General features: G+C 42.4%; 1 protein-coding gene across 5 annotated transcripts in view; it reads right to left on the reverse strand.

Annotated features, from left to right (window-relative positions):
• The window catches only part of Ac13E (Adenylyl cyclase 13E), a 111,481-nt gene that overhangs the window by 31,474 nt on the left and 58,540 nt on the right, over nucleotides 1-21,467 (reverse strand). For 3 of the 5 annotated variants that reach the window (XR_011394650.1, XM_053798036.2, XM_053798039.2), the window contains 3 exons: nucleotides 18,465-18,645; nucleotides 17,727-17,785; nucleotides 2,243-2,536 (listed from right to left, as the gene is read on the reverse strand). Coding sequence is in view for 4 of the 5 variants with exons in the window: in XM_053798036.2 (XP_053654011.1) it covers nucleotides 2,243-2,536; nucleotides 17,727-17,785; nucleotides 18,465-18,645 (534 nt within the window). In the remaining variant the exon portion in view is untranslated. The remainder of the gene's footprint in view (nucleotides 1-2,242; nucleotides 2,537-17,726; nucleotides 17,786-18,464; nucleotides 18,646-21,467) is intronic. The other 2 variants (XM_053798037.2, XM_053798038.2) reach the window with 2 other exon arrangements.

Genomic DNA, 21,467 nt, shown 5'->3' on the forward strand with positions numbered 1-21,467 from the left:
ACAATGTTTCACATCTTAATTCATCACTCAGCTTGTGAGACACACTCCCAGGTCTAGTACTACAATGTTTCACATCTTGAATCATCACTTAGCTTATGAGAGAGTTAGTGTTCACTTATTTGTTACTTGAGGATAACAAAGAGCTGCTGTGTTGGTTCACAGCAATCTTAACAATTTCTTTTGCATTGATTAGGCTGTGCTAAGGCTCAAAGTAGGCCTAAAAATGTACCCTGTTAAGGGTAGATGGTCACTAAACCTGCTGTTGTTACTCAGTAAAACTCACCTCTCAGGATAATTACTTAGACTCCTGACAACACCCCACTTGCCCCTACCCTCTGCCAACCTGTCCCATCCACCCTGCCCCCTCCTCCCTACCCCAATATTCAAAAGTTTAAATTTGTTAAAGGCAGAGAATATTCACACCTAGTGTGCACACAATGTCTACAAGACACTCAAGACAAACATTAAACCAGAGCTTAAATTCTACCTTGAGATCTGCAACACAACACAAATTCTACCTTGAGATCTGCAACACAACACAAATTCTACCTTGAGATCTGCAACACAACACATATTCTACCTTGAGATCTGCAACACAACACAAATTCTACCTTGAGATCTGCAACACAACACAAATTCTACCTTGAGATCTGCAACACAACACAACACACAGACACAATACATGAAGCAAATATCTATCACACATTGCACATGTACGAGTCAACCTGTTTAAAAATTCCATGCAGATAAAAGGCCCAAAAATTTTGAACCAACTACCTGAAAATGCCAAAAGTTCCCTGACTTCCAACATCTTTACTGATACAGGTACACCACTGATTTTCCAGCAGCGGATAGTCCAGCACCTACTTTAGTCCAGACAAAACTACCAGCGGGAACTTGAAATTCCTGCGCCCACCAGACCATTTTACTGGGCAACTCATGTGTGGCATTGTGTGTAGCCACACTCACATGGATTGTTTACACTGTACTTGGTGGTGGTGATATCTTCGTGTTGGTGGTGATATCTTCATGTTGGTGGTGATATTTTCATGCTGGTGGTGATAGCTTCATGTTGGTGGTGATACCTTCCTGCTAGTCAAGGGCTCTTCATCCAGGAAATGAAGCAGCCCTTCCTTTCCTTTGATCAAATCTGGTTACCGCCCAGTACCCAGGTGCTGCATGACTTTTACAGGGTTAGCGCTTCCCTTCAATAATAACAATAATACCAATAATAATATGACTGCTTCCTATACATTTCACCACCATTCCTCTCTTATGTCCCTTATCAGATAACAGAATTTTATGAAAAAAGCTTTTATTGGTAGAGTAAGTGCCTCAACCTTTCCTCTATTATTTCCATCAGCAGATCTTAGAAGTAAGACTTACCTGCTCTAACCTGCTGCACTGACTCCTACTTATTGATGATTCTTTCCACTATTATGAAAAATATTCTGAAAGACACTGAACATCTGGGCCTATATCAGAAACCAAGTACAGATTTCAAGATTTATTATGTGCTAAAGACATGTGGGTTACCCTGCACAAGGTCTGAGATACATATACCTCAGATTTATTAATACACCTGTGAGATACATGTATTACCATGTATTATCAGTGCTAACTTGTAACACTCTACAAAAAGGTGAGCAATACCTGAGGTACTGACAGACTTCTAACACTTTACAACAAGGTGAACAACACCTGAGGTACTGACAGACTTCTAACACTACAACAAGGTGAACAACACCTGAGGTACTGACAGACTTCTAACACTTTACAACAAGGTGAACAACACCTGAGGTACTGAGCAACACCTCAAGACATTGACAAACTTGTAGCACTATACAAGGTGAACAACACTTGGATGGCAACTCAAATATTCAGTTTGTGTTCCTGAATATTTGCAGAGTGAGTGTATTATACTACACATGCAAACATTATTTACATCAAGGTTGCTTGTAACATTACCCAAAACTAGTTTTGCAAGTATATTATTTCAATTATTGTGCTAAGAGTCAATGATTTTACATCCTTTAGTCAATAGTGGCAATAAAAGTGGCTTTTGTTCAGTGCAAGTGCTATGAAATAATGATTAAGAATAACTAAACATTAATAATGTTAATGAATATTTCAATTAGCAAAAACAGGCATGTATTTAATCACAAAATATTACACATTAAAATCAAACAATTAATCACACTTAATAAAACAAAGTCAGGTCACACTTAACACAAATTTATACCTGCGCCTGTATGCTTGATCTCCTGCTGCGAATCCCAGAGTCTTTCCTGGGATCTTTTTCTGAAACGCTTCCCCAAGAGTTGTGAAGAACATCCCTGGGTGTTTGTGGAGTGATGGGCGTGTCAGGCGGAGAAGGTGCGTTGGGTGTAGGAGGAGGGGGGACTGGTGCCTGGGTGAGCATTGGGGGAGCAGTGTTGATGGTCGAGGTGAACATTGTGGGGCTGTTGAAATACCCTTCACTAACACCTGTCAGCCCACTGCCAATCCCACTCCATAAGTCACACCAGTCAAGTGACTGAGGAAGGTTTTGTATCTATAAGAGTTATCTCCATAGGCTGAAAATGGCTTACTGGGGAATAAAGGTCACAATGCCAGGGAATAAAGGTCACAATGCCATGGATGGTACAAGACATTATTGACCCATAATTCAGAGGAAACTTTAGTTCAAGGGTACTAAACCTTTTTACGATTACAAACCACCAATGAGTTGCCCAATATATGGCCATTTCCCTTTACCAGACTGTGTAAATCATCACTATAATCACCAGTCCTATTAGCTACCAGTATGAATTCAAAAGATATCAATAGCCTGGTTTGATTTTACATATGGATAGCTAGCAACAGAACAGTTGGAAGAAAATTATTAGGATTTTATCATTCATTTAGAGAAAAATAGCAAATTGTTCAGAGATGGAGTCCCATAAACCCATTATTAGGTTCCCATACCCTCAAGGGGTATGGATACCCCTGGTTTAGATCATATTCCGGTTTGTCTTGCATGATTATGAACTAAGGACTGCCATTACTCAATAACAGTCCAGGATCGATCAAAACACTGTCCTCGTCAAATTGTGGGTTAACAGCAAACTATCTCGTTCTATTACAGTTACCATCTACCTTCTTATTTTGGCACCTCAAGTTCCATTTATAAACTGCTTATTAGCCTCTTATCAAACTCATGGAGAAAGCTCTACTCATAACTAGACGTTTCAACACTGTTCACACAAGAGACCACTGTGATATCTCTGGTCACACCAATGTTTACAGTCCTCAACTACCCCAAAAAGTTATCAACACATCTTTGTTCATTCTGTCGTGTCACTACAAGAGGGAAAAATGGCAAAAGAAAAATGGCCCACAATATGCCAATATTTAAAAAAGATAATAAAGGAGACCCTCTCAAGCACAGATCTATCTTGCTGACAAACAGCACTGATAAAAAAGACTGGATGGAACAATAAGAAGTGATAAAAGACTGGATAGAACAATAAGAAGTGATAAAAGAGACTGAATGGAACAATAAGAAGTGATATAAACGTAGGAACTGACAGTCCCCAGACAGCCCTCCGTGCAACAGGTTACTCCTGTGGTCTAAACTACACTTGCTGGAAATTTTAACATACACAATTATTTCAGTAATATATTCTTTGCCGATAAAAAATATTTAACGAAGACCGATCTTTATCTCGATTAAATATACGTATATTGGTAATGGTTTTTCCTACTGTTTATGTTTGTGTCATTGTAAAATTATAAAAATATTGCAAACACTATAATAATAGGTATCTATAATATTGTTTGTAGATAAATACAAGAATCGGCTCCATGTCTACACTGACAAAAATCTCAATTTACCTTTAATTTCAAATTTAACTTAAACCTTCCATTGTTAAACTCAAAAATGTTACGCTTAGTTGTGGTAGGCTCATACATGGTCAAAAATATAATGTTAAGTAAGTTGTTCTTGAATTAAAGTAGACAAAACAAAACAAGAAAAGCCACCATGACTAGTCTATTTGCTTGCAAGAAAAATGAAGCAATATGAAATTTTCACAAAAGAGTTAATTCAAATTTGTAGTTTCATCTATGATGAAACTATTGGACAGTGTATAACTTTAGTTACTGTATTTGCACAGTGGGCAGGGCATGCTACCCCAACACATGACATCATGCCCATGCACACCTCTTGCACGTTCTAAGCTAATTCATTATCACATTCTTGAAATACTGTCTGCACATATAACAGCTGCTTCCAAAGTTATTCTTATCAATAATGATATATAACTCAAAAAGATTTGGCATGAAAATTCAAGTGTACCAAACCTTCTGCATCATCATAATAATAATAATAATATCTCCATGGGGAAGTGGAACAGAATTCTTCCTCTGTAAGCCATGCGTGTCATAAGAGGCGACTAAAATGCCAGGAGCAAGGGGCTAGTAACCCCTTCTCCTGTATATATTACTAAATTTGAAAGGAGAAACTTTCGTTTTTCCTTTCGGGCCACTCCACCTTGGTGGGATACGGCTGGTACGTTGAAATAATAATAATAATAATAATAATAATAATAATAATAATAATAATAATAATAATAATAATTTTCTTAATGCACCTGGCATTTCCCACCTAAGAAGAGTGGGATATGGCCGGCTAAAGAGGAGTTACTAGCCTCTTGTTCCTGGAAATTTAGTCGCCTCTTACTACACTCGTGGTTTACAGAGGAAGAATTCAACAGTAATAATAATACTAATAATATTTATCAATATTTATCAAGAACAAATCTGTTACAAACAGGTACAAAAACACTGTAGTAAAACTTACACAATTGTAATATTGATATTGTGGTAATGAGTAGTGTACTTTGTGAAGGCATCTTTATACCTGGTAAGACAGAAGAGGAGGTAGTATTCTCTCAAGTCATTTACCAGCTCACTGACTCTCACTTAGCAATGTATAACCATTACTTGTCACACCTTGGGCATTAATACAATGAAACCTTGGTGTTCGAATGTACTAGACCTCAAACAAACTGGAGTCTGAACAATTTTGTTCAGAAAAAAAAAAACCTGATGTTGTCTTTCAATATTTTTCTGGAGTATGAACACGCTGACCTGTTTAAATTTCAGTTGTAAACTTTACAGGAAAACCATGTTCAAAAGTGCTTTAAAGTGACCTCTGACACTAACCTAACTCTCAGAGACTTAGAAGAATCAGCTCACCATCCTCCAGTGCATGAGGCTGATAAAGCCTGGCAAATACTGTTTTGGACATCAAACTTTTCACTGTTCCAAAACCGCCGAGGTACCTAGTAAATTCAAACACAGAGGTTCCACTGTATTACTACATACATATTTTTTAACACACTGGCCGTCTCCTACCGAGACACGGAAAATGAAAAAGAAACACTTTCACCATTATTCAATCCATCACTGTCTTACCAGAGGCACATAGATACTACAGTTCAGATGTTACGCCAAACAGCAGATTTTCCCACCTTTCCTTTGTAGTGGAGGTACTGTACTTCCCACCATAACCACCACCCCTCCTTCACAGTGGAGGTACTGTACTTCCCACCATAACCACCACCCCTCCTTCACAGTGGAGGTACTGTACTTCCCACCACCACCCTTCCTTCATAGTGGAGGTACTGTACTTCCCACCACCACCCCTCCTTCATAGTGGAGGTACTGTACTTCCCACCACCACCCCTCCTTCATAGTGGAGGTACTGTACTTCCCACCACCACCCCTCCTTCACAGTGGAGGTACTGTACTTCCCACCACCACCCCTCCTTCATAGTGGAGGTACTGTACTTCCCACCACCACCCCTCCTTCATAGTGGAGGTACTGTACTTCCCACCACCACCCCTCCTTCATAGTGGAGGCATTGTACTTCCCACCATCACCACCACCCCTCCTTCATAGTGGAGGCACTGTACTTCCCACCATCACCAGCACCCATTCTTCGTAGTGGAGGTACTGTACATCCCACCACAACCACCACCCCTCCTTCATAGTGGAGGCACTGTACTTCCCACCATCACCAGCACCCATTCTTCGTAGTGGAGGTACTGTACATCCCACCAAAACCACCACCCCTCCTTCATAGTGGAGGTACTGTACATCCCACCATCACCACCATCCCTCCTTCATAGTGGAGGTACTGTACATCCCACCATCACCACCATCCCTCCTTCATAGTGGAGGCACTGTACTTCCCACCATCACCACCATCCCTCCTTCATAGTGCAGGTACTGTACTTCCCACCATCACCACCATCCCTCCTTCATAGTGGAGGTACTGTACTTCCCACCACCACCCCTCCTTCGTAGTGGAGATACTGTACTTCCCACCACCACCACCACCCCTCCTTCATAGTGCAGGTACTGTACTTCCCACCACCACCACCACCCCTCCTTCATAGTGGAGGTACTGTACTTCCCACCACCACCACCACCCCTCCTTCATAGTGGAGGTACTGTACTTCCCACCACCACCACCCCTCCTTCATAGTGGAGGCACTGTACATCCCACCACCACCACCACCATCCCTCCTTCATAGTGGAGGTACTGTACATCCCACCACCACCACCACCCCTCCTTCATAGTGGAGGTACTGTACTTCCCACCACCACCACCCCTCCTTCATAGTGGAGGCACTGTACATCCCACCACCACCACCACCACCCCTCCTTCATAGTGGAGGTACTGTACATCCCACCACCACCACCACCCCTCCTTCATAGTGGAGGTACTGTACTTCCCACCACCACCACCCCTCCTTCATAGTGGAGGCACTGTACATCCCACCACCACCACCACCACCACCACCACCCCTCCTTCATAGTGGAGGTACTGTACATCCGACCACCACCACCACCCCTCCTTCATAGTGGAGGTACTGTACTTCCCACCACCACCACCCCTCCTTCATAGTGGAGGCACTGTACATCCCACCACCACCACCCCTCCTTCATAGTGGAGGTACTGTACTTCCCACCACCACCACCCCTCCTTCATAGTGGAGGTACTGTACTTCCCACCACCACCACCACCCCTCCTTCATAGTGGAGGTACTGTACTTCCCACCACCACCACCACCCCTCCTTCATAGTGGAGGTACTGTACATCCCACCACCACCACCACCCCTCCTTCATAGTGGAGGTACTGTACATCCCACCACCACCACCCCTCCTTCATAGTGGAGGTACTGTACTTCCCACCACCACCACCACCCCTCCTTCATAGTGGAGGTACTGTACATCCCACCACCACCACCACCCCTCCTTCATAGTGGAGGTACTGTACTTCCCACCACCACCACCACCCCTCCTTCATAGTGGAGGTACTGTACTTCCCACCACCACCACCACCCCTCCTTCATAGTGGAGGTACTGTACTTCCCACCACCACCACCACCCCTCCTTCATAGTGGAGGTACTGTACATCCCACCACCACCACCACCCCTCCTTCATAGTGGAGGTACTGTACTTCCCACCACCACCACCACCCCTCCTTCATAGTGGAGGTACTGTACATCCCACCACCACCACCCCTCCTTCATAGTGGAGGTACTGTACATCCCACCACCACCACCACCCCTCCTTCATAGTGGAGGTACTGTACATCCCACCACCACCACCCCTCCTTCATAGTGCAGGTACTGTACTTCCCACCACCACCACCACCACCACCACCACTCCTCCTTCATAGTGCAGGTACTGTACTTCCCACCACCACCACCACCACCACTCCTCCTTCATAGTGCAGGTACTGTACTTCCCACCACCACCACCACCACCACTCCTCCTTCATAGTGCAGGTACTGTACTTCCCACCACCACCACCACCACCACTCCTCCTTCATAGTGCAGGTACTGTACTTCCCACCACCACCACCACCACCACTCCTCCTTCATAGTGCAGGTACTGTACTTCCCACCACCACCACCACCACCACTCCTCCTTCATAGTGCAGGTACTGTACTTCCCACCACCACCACCCCTCCTTCATAGTGCAGGTACTGTACTTCCCACCACCACCACCACCCCTCCTTCATAGTGGAGGTACTGTACTTCCCTCCACCACCACCACCACCACCACCCCTCCTTCATAGTGGAGGTACTGTACTTCCCACCACCACCACCACCACCACTCCTCCTTCATAGTGGAGGTACTGTACTTCCCACCACCACCACCCCTCCTTCATAGTGGAGGTACTGTACTTCCCTCCACCACCACCACCACCACCACCCCTCCTGCTCAGTGCAGGTATTGTACTTCCCACCACCACCACCACCACCCCTCCTTCATAGTGGAGGTACTGTACTTCCCTCCACCACCACCACCCCTCCTTCATAGTGCAGGTACTGTACTTCCCACCACCACCCCTCCTTCATAGTGGAGGTACTGTACTTCCCACCACCACCACCACCACCCCTCCTTCATAGTGCAGGTATTGTACTTCCCACCACCACCACCACCACCCCTCCTTCATAGTGCAGGTACTGTACTTCCCACCACCACCACCACCACCCCTCCTTCATAGTGCAGGTACTGTACTTCCCACCACCACCACTCCTCCTTCATAGTGCAGGTACTGTACTTCCCACCACCACCACCACCACCACTCCTCCTTCATAGTGCAGGTACTGTACTTCCCACCACCACCACCACTCCTCCTCCATAGTGCAGGTACTGTACTTCCCACCACCACCACCACTCCTCCTTCATAGTGCAGGTACTGTACTTCCCACAACCACTCCTCCTTCATAGTGCAGGTACTGTACTTCCCACCACCACAGTGCTGATAACATAACCAGTAACCTACACAAGGTTTAACATAATGCAATTTAAGAAGACAAGAAGGAAGGAAGGAAGGAGCACTACAGGAGGCCTACTGGTCCATTCTAGGCAGGAACTTTCATTTTATCTCAGTGGCTGCTATTTTGTTGTCAACTCAAACAAAAACTGAACTTTGGCCATGCAAACCAGCAATATTTTTGTTAGCATATGATCAATATTCCAAGGTCGAGTAGAACACTAAAGAGAACATTCAGCAGAACATTCACTGTAGCCAAACATACGCTAATATGTATGATAATCTATGTAACTGTGTTTATGTATACCTGAATAAACATATGCTGAATAAACATATGCTGCTATGTATGATAATCTATGTAACTGTGTTTGTGTACAACTTACTTACTTAACAGTGTCTATATAAATAACATTGTCATGATAGATCAACTTTCATTTACAAGTTATCAGTTGTATGAATAACTCTGGAAGTTGCTTTATGTGATATACATGTATAAGTTATTACTGTAAAACTTGACTTTGTTTTAAGTATTATTGTTAGTATTAATATTATCCGTAGTAGTAATATTACAGGTCAGCCATCACTGATCCGGCATCCACCATTACGGTTCCATCACTGATCCACAAATCACCATTCTGGTTCCATCACTGATCCAGCAATCACCATTCTGGTTCCATCACTGATCTGGCAACCACCATTCTGGTTCCATCACTGATCTGGCAACCACCATTCTGGTTCCATCACTGATCTGGCAACCACCATTCTGGTTCTATCACTGATCCACCAATCACCATTCTGTTTCTATCACTGATCCACCAATCACCATTCTGGTTCCATCACTGATCCGGCAATCACCATTCCGGTTTCATCACTGATCCGGCAATCACTATTCTGGTTCCATCACTGATCTGGCAATCACTATTCCAGTTCCATCACTAATCCGGCACTAATTTCAGCTTGTGTAATTTCTAATTTCCCAGGTCGCCTCACCAATCTGCTGCTGCTTTTGCATAAATACTGTTGGCATCACTTGTAAACACAGGCAAGCCATTCCAATTTGCTTTTCTGACTTTGTGATGTATTTTTTTTATGGATTTCATGGTTGTATTCTCAGTTTTTTGGTCTCATTTGATAGAATGGAAGATATATTACAAAAACAGAGATTATTTTGATTAGTTTCAGGATGGAAAGTGCCTTGAAACTGAGTTCAAAGTAGTGGAAATGTTCGACTTTTGCCGATGTTCAAGAGTAAACAAATCATGTCACGCGTCCAATACACGTCCAAGTGGCCAGTCTAATACACGATCGCAAATGGGTTGACATTATTTATACACTTATAGAAATAATGCACTAGTCTGCATAACAGTAAATCTTGTATTTTTTGTGTGAATAAAAACTGAGAGTGGAAAGCAAGTGTAATATTAAGTGAGACCTGGAGACATGATGTTATTTTTGTGCTAGGAATGTCTGCATTGTTTATTCTAGACACTATTTTTAAATAGGCATCTCTTGAAATTTGTGTGAAATTGACTAAATTACCAATTTCTAATCATTTTATTGGGTAGTTGAAAAAGGTAAATGGGCATTTTTTGTACTCAATCAACAGAATAGAAGGAATACTAGCAAAATAGCTATGAGTCTGGTTGACTGGAACAATGGAATTAGTGAAAAATAGGGCATAAAGTGGGCGAAATTGCTGATGCGTAAATAGTGCTGGGACTATTAACTTTGCGAGAGTAAAATTCCTTAAACTTTCCATCAATTTTTGTACTTTTGGTTTCATTACCTCTGGAAAAAGATTCTCCATCATTTCATAAGATAAAATGGGGGGTAGGGGATGATACTTTGACACTGAGAACAAGTTTCCGAGCTGGGGTAGCGACACTGAAAGAGTTAATCAACTTGTACTGATTTACTGGGTATTTCAAAGGTAGCATGAAGTGGTTAGCTGTTGGGTTAAGTGTATTCTAGCCTAGTCACTCTATAATCCAGCAAAATCACTAATCCAGCACCCTACAGGTCCCGTTGATGCTGGATTAGTGATGCTCAACCTGTATTATCATTAGTTATTATTATTATTATTATTATACTGATAGGAAAGCACTAAACTATAAAAGGTCATATAGCACCTGAAAATGGAAGGCAATAAGGTTTGATCCAAGGAAGCAGAGGACAGCTCCAAACTCTTGGACGAAGAGAGGAGAGGGGGGTAATAACCATCAGTTGACTGAGAGGTTAACAGCATATGATGTACCTCATATATACCCAGTAAGTATTATCATAGTTACATTACAGACAATAGACAAACAACTAATAATATTCTTACCTTCATTTATTGATATGCATCATGCATTAATTCTCAGTTTACTGTATCCCATAGCAGTTTATAAGTATAATTAATGACACCTTCTATATAGTGTACTGTAAACTATGTCATACACTAATGTAGTCTCCTTTAACTCTCATTAATGAAGAGAGGAGAGTTCTAGTCTACATGATGCTGGGGTTAATATTCATTGTTGTATGTACCATCAGTTTTAAAACATGCATTAACCTACCTAGGGATCCTACTATGTTATATACCCAGAGAGAAAACTAGCAACACTGCTACCAATGTTGTGGCTTCCAACATTAACAAAGAAGAGTAAGTATAGTGTGTACTAAACAATGGTCAGGGAGACAAGGAACACAAACACGAAACTACTACACTTGCACTAAGCCCCCCCCCCAAAAAAAAAAAAAATGTCTGGACAAAGAGACAAGGGTACTGGGGATGGCTGGAATGATAAAGAAGCATTGCCAGAAAGGATCAAGAGCACAATCAATAGTTGCAAGTTTTGCAACTCAATGGAGGAGATACCTACAGAGATCAAGAAGAGTTATGAGCTGTTGCTGCCGAGGCAAAGATACAGAGCCTGTCGGAGAAACTGGAAGTTCTGAAGTGGGATATAGAGGTGAGGACTGATAGGAGCAAAGTGCTGGATGCAGGAACTTCAGTGGACAGTGAGAGAACTGAAGGAGGGGAAGGCATAAAGAAGTCCCTTGAGGAAATATCAGGCCACCAGGACATCTGAGATATGATAAGAGAAACAATCAACAAGATACTTAAATGCAATCCAGAGTTATGGACAGAAACGAAATGAGAAAAGAGGGAGAGGCTGCTTATTTTTCATGGGCTCCATGAGGCAGAAGGGAAGACCTATCACAAAAGAAGACAGGGGAAGGTAAAAGAGTTTGAGAGCATCATTGCAGGAACAGGAGAAGACATAAACAAATTGACAAATTTTCAGACTTGGGTAGTCCTCAAAGGAAAAGAACTACCCAATCAAATTTGACATTCAAGACAGAAATGGTGCAAAACAAGATCCTGCAGAGGAAACCACAGTTAAAGGGTTCCCTAAAATACCAGTGAATGTACCTCGACAGCAAAAGAACAGGAACAACTAAGAGAGTAAGAAGGTGCCAGAGGCAAGAAGGGGAGACAGAGCAGGTACCAAGAGACAAACACAAGTGCCCACAGTACCACTCACAGCATCCCCTCAACCCCTACCAACCCACACCAACCAAACACAAACCACACTCCACACCCACAGTCCTTCCCCCCAGCACTAATAACACCACAACACCAGCCTACTATAATATCCAGTCCTGTTTACCACACCTTCAGCCTGCACCAACCTCCTACCCCCCCTCCCCCCCAATACAATTCTTGAAAGGAAGCTGAAGTTATGGTATACCAACACAGTCAGAATAACAGAATGATGGTACCCACAACAACCGAGGTGGCCAGAAGGGCCCACATAAGCAAGGGGATTTCAAATACAAGAAGACAGACTGAGAAAATATGGAGCCACATGAGGGACCGGAGACATGGAGAGCCAAGATGCTGGAGGTAGCGCTGGAAATCTTCATGCACCAACATGTTAGAGACACAACGAAAGAAAGACGAGATGATGAACCAGCAAGGCTGGACCTTGTATTCACCTTCAACATTTCAGACGGGAAATCATACACAAAATTTCCCTTGGCACCAGGAATCACATGGTCCTGAGTTTCGAATACACAGTACACAATAAAGAGTGAGGCAGCACTGAGCTGAGCCAAAGAACCAGAAATGAATATGCATGGATAAAGAGAGAGGTCTAGTAGTAATATGAGAATTATTTTTTTTTATTAACACACCGGCCGATTCCCACCAAGGCAGGGTGGCCCGAAAAAGAAAAGCTTTCACCATCATTCACTCCATCACTGTTTTGCCAGAAGGGTGCTTTACACTACAGTTTTTAAACTGCAACATTAACACCCCTCCTTCAGAGTGCAGGCACTGTACTTCCCATCTCCAGGACTCAAGTCCGGCCTGCCGGTTTCCCTGAATCCCTTCATAAATGTTACTTTGCTCACACTCCAACAGCATGTCAAGTATTAAAAACCATTTGTCTCCATTCACTCCTATCAAACACGCTCACGCATGCCCGCTGGAAGTCCAAGCCCCTCGCACACAAAACCTCCTTTACCCCCTCCCTCCAACTTTTCCTAAGATGTGTGACATCACACATCCTTGTCTAAGGCCTACTTTTACTGGGAAATAATCTCCCTCTTTCCTACATACTCTAACTTGAGCCTCACTATCCTCGTAAAAACTCTTCACTGCCTTCAGTAACCTACCTCCTATACCATACATCTGCAACATCTGCCACATTGCCCCCCTATCCACCCTGTCATATGCCTTTTCCAAATCCATAAATGCCACAAAAACCTCTTTAGCCTTATCTAAATACTGTTCACTTATATGTTTCACTGTAAACACCTGGTCCACACACCCCCTACCTTTCCTAAAGCCTCCTTGTTCATCTGCTATCCTATTCTCCGTCTTACTCTTAATTCTTTCAATAACAACTCTACCATACACTTTACCAGGTATACTCAACAGAGTTATCCCTCTATAATTTTTGCACTCTCTTTTGTCCCCTTTGCCTTTATACAAAGGAACTATGCATGCTCTCTGCCAATCCCTAGGTACCTTACCCTCTTCCATACATTTATTAAATAATAGCACCAACCACTCCAAAACTATATCCCCACCTGCTTTTAACATTTCTATCTTTATCCCATCAATCCCAGCTGCCTTACCCCCTTTCATTCTACCTACTGCCTCACGAACTTCCCCCACACTCACAACTGGCTCTTCCTCACTCCTACAAGATGTTATTCCTCCTTGCCCTATACACGAAATCACAGCTTCCCTATCTTCATCAACATTTAACAATTCCTCAAAATATTCCCTCCATTTTCCCAATACCTCTAACTCTCCATTTAATAACTCTCCTCTCCTATTTTTAACTGACAAATCCATTTGTTCTCTAGGCTTCCTTAACCTGTTAATCTCACTCCAAAACTTTTTCTTATTTTCAACAAAATTTGTTGATAACATCTCACCCACTCTCTCATTTGTTCTCTTTTTGAATGAACATTAAAATTGTTTCACCACTCTCTTAACCTCTCTCTTTTTCTCCATATACTCTTCCCTCCTTGCATCACTTCTACTTTGTAAAAACTTCTCATATGCTAACTTTTTCTCCCTTACTACTCTCTTTACATCATCATTCCACCAATCGCTCCTCTTCCCTCCTGCACCCACCTTCCTGTAACCACAAACTTCTGCTGAACACTCTAACACTACATTTTTAAACCTACCCCATACCTCTTCGACCCCATTGCCTATGCTCTCATTAGCCCATCTATCCTCCAATAGTTGTTTATATCTTACCCTAACTGCCTCCTCTTTTAGTTTATAAACCTTCACCTCTCTCTTACCTGATGCTTCTATTCTCCTTGTATCCCATCTACCTTTTACTCTCAGTGTAGCTACAACTAAAAAGTGATCTGATATATCTGAGAATGATATAGCATCAAAAGTCAAATCTGACCCAAAGTTGTTATACAGCCGCATCAGGAGGAAAACAGCAGTCAAGGACCAGGTGATCAGGCTGAGGAAGGAAGAAGGGGAGCTCACAGGGAGCGACTAAAAGCATGTGAGGAGCACAACTCAAGATTCAGGGAGGTATTCACAATGGAGAGAGGCTTCTAACAAACCAAGAAAGTAGGGTGCACCAGCAAGTGCTGGACACACTGCACACACCTGAGGAGGAGGCAAAGAAACTGCTAAGTGAACCAGGCACCTCAAAGGCAGTAGGCTCAGATAACATCTCTCCATAGGTTCTGAGAGAGGGTGGAGATGCACTATGTGTGCCACTTAAAATAATCTTCAATAAATCTATTGAAACAGGGCAACTGTCTGAGGTGTGTAAGAAAGCAAACATAGTCCCAATTTTTAAGAAAGGAGACAGACAAGCAGCACTGAACTATAGACCTGTGTTGCTGACATGTATAGTATGTAAAGTTATGAGGATGATTATCAGAAGAGTGGTGGAACACCTAGAAAGGAATGGGGTCATATATGACTCAGCATTGCTTCAGGGAAGGGAAATCCTGTGTCACAAACCTACTGCACTTCTACAACAAGGCAACAGAAGTAAGATGGGAGAGAGAAGGATGACTAGACTACATATTCTTAGCCTGTAAGAAGTCATTTTATACAGTACCACACAAGAGACTGGTTGAAAAGCTAAAGAAACAGGGAATCAGGAAATACCTGAAAGGATGGAAAGGTGTGTTGGTATGTAAAGAGACATCACAGTAGGTGCATGTGTCGAGTGGGGTTCCAAAAGGGTCAGATCTAGGTCCGGTACTGTTTCTAGTATACATGAATGACATGACAGAAGGGATAGATTCAGAGGTGTCCCGTTTGAAGACAATGTGAAGCTAATGAGAAGAATACAAGTGGATGGGGATCAAGTAAGTCTACAAGATCTGGACAGGCTGCAAGCCTGATCTGATAAATAGCTCTTGAAGTTTAACCCCTGCAAGTGTAAAGTCATGAAGTTTGGGGAAGGACAAAGAAGACTGCAGACAGTGTACAGCCTAGGGAGTCAAAGAGTGCACAGTTCACTCAAGGAAAAGGATCCTGGGATGAGCATTCTACTGAGCACATCTCCTGAGCCACACACCAACTCAATAACTGCTGTGATGAATGGTTTGAAAAACCGATGGATTGATGGACTGAACACATCGACTCCAGGTTGAGGGACTGATTACCTCATTCTCCTCCTCTCCTTACGCCTTCCTCTTTGTATTGGACTGATGAAGCCACTGTGTGGCGAAACGTTTCCTGAATAAAGATTTCCATATGCTGCATAAGTGTCAATAACTGCTGTAGAATATGGGTGCCTGTCAAACCTAAGAATAGCGTTTTGACACCTAAGTAAGGAATCATTCAAGATACTGCACACTGTGTACTTCTGGCCCATATTGGAGTATGCAGCACCAGTTTGGAACCCACACCTGGTCAAACATGTCAAGAAATTCAAGAAAGTGTAAAGGTTTGCTATAAGAATAGTTCCAGAGCTGAAGGGGTTTGACTTACAAGGAGAGGTTAAAGGAAATCTGCCTGATGACATGGGAGGACAGGAGGGATAGCAAGGACATGATAACAACAAAATACTGAGAAGAATTGACAAGGTGGATAGGGACAGGATGTTTCAGAGATGGGACACAGCAATAAGGGGTCACAACTAGAAGTTGAAAACTCAAATGAGTCACAGGGATGTTAGGAAGTATTTCTTCAGTCACAGAGTTGTCAGGAAGTGGAATAATCTGGAGAGTGATGTGGTGGAGGCAGGATCAATACACAGCTTTAAGAAGAGGTTTGACAAAGCTTATGGAGCAGGGAGAGAGTGGACCTAGCAGCGACAAGCGAGAGGTAGGGCTATGAATCAACCCTGCAACCACAAATAGGTATGTACGTACATACGCACAATGCACGCGCATGCACACACATACACATACACACACATGCACACACACATACACACACACACACATACACACACACACACACACACACACACACACACACACACACACACACAAACACACACAAACACACACACACAGTACTGCAGATCTTCTGGTCTATAAATGAGGTATTAGTTTAACTACTTAATGATACCAACTGGTACAGAAGAGAAGAGTGAGTAGAACACATGAACACTAAGCTCAATGTCCTCGGGATAAAGATGTGATCAACAAACTCTATTAATGAAGTCCTCATCAGTGTGCTGAAATGATCGATACCATGCCCAGCCCTTCTAGGGTAGGGTAGGTGCCTGAGCTCGAGCCTTTAGCTCATAAGACTGTCATTCCCATTAGCCCCTTGGGGTGGAGATGGTGGACCAGAGAGGCCTAGCTTGTGGCTAGGCCTGGGGACAGTTAGTCCCAAAGATGAGGAGGTATTTGTGCCTCCTCCCATGGGAGACTTAGGTCTCAGACACTCCCTAAAGAGGGAGCCAAGGCCGGGCCACCACTTGGAAAAGGCCCGGGCCGGGAGAATACCGGCTAATCTTTAATAATAATAAGTGTGCTGAAGAGGGCAACAGTTACAGGCTGAAATACACACACACAACTCCTCTTGCCTTGTTTCACATAAATCTTCAACATCACCCAGAATTCTCTAATACTTCTCCACCTCAAAATATTAACCCTAATATATCACATAATTCAAACTGATTTTACTTTAAGAGAGAGCTAGAATAACTGACTCACAAAATCGTAATGACACGATTGCAAACAAACTATACCATGGGCGGGGACTGAACTTGCGGTTAGCAAGTCGTAAAACTGGAGTTTTGCATCTCACTAACCGCAAGTTCAGTCCCCACCCATGGTATGATTTGTGAGCTAGAATATATCTACTCCACTTAGTTTATCATGACCATTTATGACTTAAAAAGTTACCATGACAATAAAAGTTGCTTACTTACCTTGAGATTGTTATCATTTTTGCTGCCAATTTTGGGCAGAGATGTAGTTTTTGCCTTAGCTGAAACAACAATAACAATATATTAACTTACACATAAAAGACAGAAGCTTACGACGACGTTTCGGTCCGACTTGGACCATTGACAAAGTCAATGGTCCAAGTCGGACCGAAACGTCGTCGTAAGCTTCTGTCTTTTATGTGCGGGTTATTTGTGTATCGTTCCAGTCACGGTATTGTGCCTTTTTGTTATTTAATATATTAACTTAGTGTGTAAAGACTGCTTATAAAGTGACATTCTGTTATAGTGACCAGAGAACATTATAACATTCTGTTAAAGTGACCAGAGAACATTATAACACTGTTATAGCGACCAGAGAACATTGTAACACTGTTACAGTGACCAGAGAACAGTAATACAATATCTCACCATCACTACAGTGACAGTAATACAATGGTGAAGGTTTGATCCTCTGTTTCACTCTCAGCAGACAGAGGATCATACCCTCACCACGTCTTGTGCCAAATGACCCACATGGGTTTAGCACCTGAACATGAATTAATAATTAATTCAGTTCCCCCCCTGGAGATATAGATAATATAAATGTCACTTAACATGATTAATAATTAATCCACTTCCCCCTTAGTTATAGATAATAGAAATGTTAAACAAAGGTGCTTGACATGGTTAATAATTAATCCACTTCCCCCTTAGTTATAGATAATGTTAAACAACGGTTACCTTTATCAGTGTTTCTGTAAAGTCTGGGAAGTCTTAGACGTGGAAGATCAATTGCTGGTGCTAAAGAGCGACGAAATTTTGTCCCACCGCCAGTCATGGTCTTAATTTTAGTGTTACCATTTCCGTCCGACTCTGTTCCACAGTCTAGTATATTGGGCAAACTTGAAGCTTTTTTGCTGTCCTGAAACAAAATATAATAGATATCATTGTCTTTGTATCTCATCAGCTTTTTAAACTAAGGTAGAGTGACCCAAAGAATGAAACCCATTCATCATCTGTTAGTCAGCAGCTGTCTGGCCAGAAGCACATGGGCATCAGTTCAAATAATGTACTGAACTGTAATACCCTCACTCATCCTTCAGAGTACAGACACTGTACATCCCACCTCCAGAACTGTAACATCACCACCTATCCTTCAGAGTACAGACACTGTACTTCCCACCTCCAGAACTGTAACATCACCACCCATCCTTCAGAGTACAGACACTGTACTTCCCACCTCCAGAACTGTAACATCACCACCCATCCTTCATAGTACAGACACTGTACTTCCCACCTCCAGAACTGTAACATCACCACCCATCCTTCAGAGTACAGGCACTGTACTTCCCACCTCCAGAACTGTAACATCACCACCCATCCTTCAAAGTACAGACACTGTACTTCCCACCTCCAGAACTGTAACATCACCACCCATCCTTCAAAGTACAGACACTGTACTTCCCACCTCCAGAACTGTAACATCACCACCCATCCTTCAGAGTACAGACTATGTACTTCCCACCTCCAGAACTGTAACATCACCACCCATCCTTCAAAGTACAGACACTGTACTTCCCACCTCCAGAACTGTAACATCACCACCCATCCTTCAAAGTACAGACACTGTACTTCCCACCTCCAGAACTGTAACATCACCACCCATCCTTCAGAGTACAGACTATGTACTTCCCACCTCCAGAACTGTAACATCACCACCCATCCTTCAAAGTACAGACACTGTACTTCCCACCTCCAGAACTGTAACATCACCATCCATCCTTCAGAGTACAGACTATGTACTTCCCACCTCCAGAACTGTAACATCACCACCCATCCTTCAGAGTACAGACTATGTACTTCCCACCTCCAGAACTGTAACATCACCACCCATCCTTCAGAGTACAGACTATGTACTTCCCACCTCCAGAACTGTAACATCACCCATCCTTCAAAGTACAGACACTGTACTTCCCACCTCCAGAACTGTAACATCACCACCCATCCTTCAGAGTACAGACTATGTACTTCCCACCTCCAGAACTGTAACATCACCCATCCTTCAAAGTACAGACACTGTACTTCCCACCTCCAGAACTGTAACATCACCACCCATCCTTCAGAGTACAGACACTGTACTTCCCACCTCCAGAACTGTAACATCACCACCCATCCTTCAGAGTACAGACTATGTACTTCCCACCTCCAGAACTGTAACATCACCACCCATCCTTCAGAGTACAGGCACTGTACTTCCCACCTCCAGAACTGTAACATCACCACCCATCCTTCAAAGTACAGACACTGTACTTCCCACCTCCAGAACTGTAACATCACCACCCATGCTTTCCACAATTATTACAGTAGTTTGCAAATACAGAAAAACATTCATTTTTTTTTTCCAAAACATATATAACTGTTACAAAATTAAAGTACGTTTATCTCATACATTAAAAAGGCCAAGTTTGTGTAGAGTATTTCAGGCAAACCTGAACTTAAAATTACTTATCACTGTAGACCTGTAGAGTTTAAGTTACATTATTTTAATGTACTAAGTTTAATATAATTAAGATAATTGATGAGATTATTTTTTTATTAACACATCAGCTGTTTCCCACCAAGGTAGAGTGACCTGAAAAAGAAGAAACACTTTCATCGTCATTCACTCCATCACTGTCTTGCCAGAGGTGTGCCTATGCTATAGTTATAAAACTGCAACTTAACAACACAAAACTCTAAATTTAAAAAAGTCAATGTTAACAGGAAAAGATGACTAACAAAATAGTAATAACATAATTGTAAACAAAGGAGAGAGAGAGAGAGAGAGAGAGAGGGTAAAGGCTTGTGATGGACTCACTTGTCTGAGGTTCAAGACACAACTCTTCCCTTATTTATGAAAAAAATATTAACACAAACTTGACTGACAGTGTTAGTTACAATAACAGTTCCTGAGAGGTACAAGTGATGGTGATAGTCAGTTACAATAACAGTTCCTGAGAGGTGCAAGTGATGGTGATAGTCAATTACAATAACAGTTTCTGAGAGGTACAAGTGATGGTGATAGTCAATTACAATAACAGTTTCTGAGAGGTACAAGTGATGGTGATAGTCAGTTACAATAACAGTTTCTGAGAGGTACAAGTGATGGTGATAGTCAATTACAATAACAGTTTCTGAGAGGTACAAGTGATGGTGATAGTTACAATAACAGTTCCTGAGAGGTACAAGTGATGGTGATAGTTACAATAACAGTTCCTGAGAGGTACAAGTGATGGTGATAGTTACAATAACAGTTCCTGAGAGGTACAAGTGATGGTGATAGTCAATTACAATAACAGTTTCTGAGAGGTACAAGTAAAGTGATGGTAGCAATAAATGTCTGAGTATTAATGCTGAGTGGAATCTGAATAAGTAGATTTAATAAGTATATACACAGTACAGCAAGATCTTAATTACTGTGAATAATGAATATTGTGAGTGGTCACAGTACTGAAATTCCCACTATTCAAATTATACATAATTTTTGCACATGATTCAAAGAGTCTGGGAGGAAAACTTGCATTAAATCAAAACTGACACTGTTTAAACTTATAAGTCTGAAACAAATACTCTGCATAACTATGGGCTTTCTGCATGTACAATAGCTGTGCTGTATGACCCTCATGTGTTTAGCACTTCTTTTGATTGTAATAATAATGCCTGTACAATTAAATATCAGCCATCTCTGTAGAGTCACTGTAAATG

Source organism: Cherax quadricarinatus, chromosome 93 (assembly GCF_038502225.1).
Source record: "Cherax quadricarinatus isolate ZL_2023a chromosome 93, ASM3850222v1, whole genome shotgun sequence".
NCBI lineage: Eukaryota > Metazoa > Arthropoda > Malacostraca > Decapoda > Parastacidae > Cherax > Cherax quadricarinatus.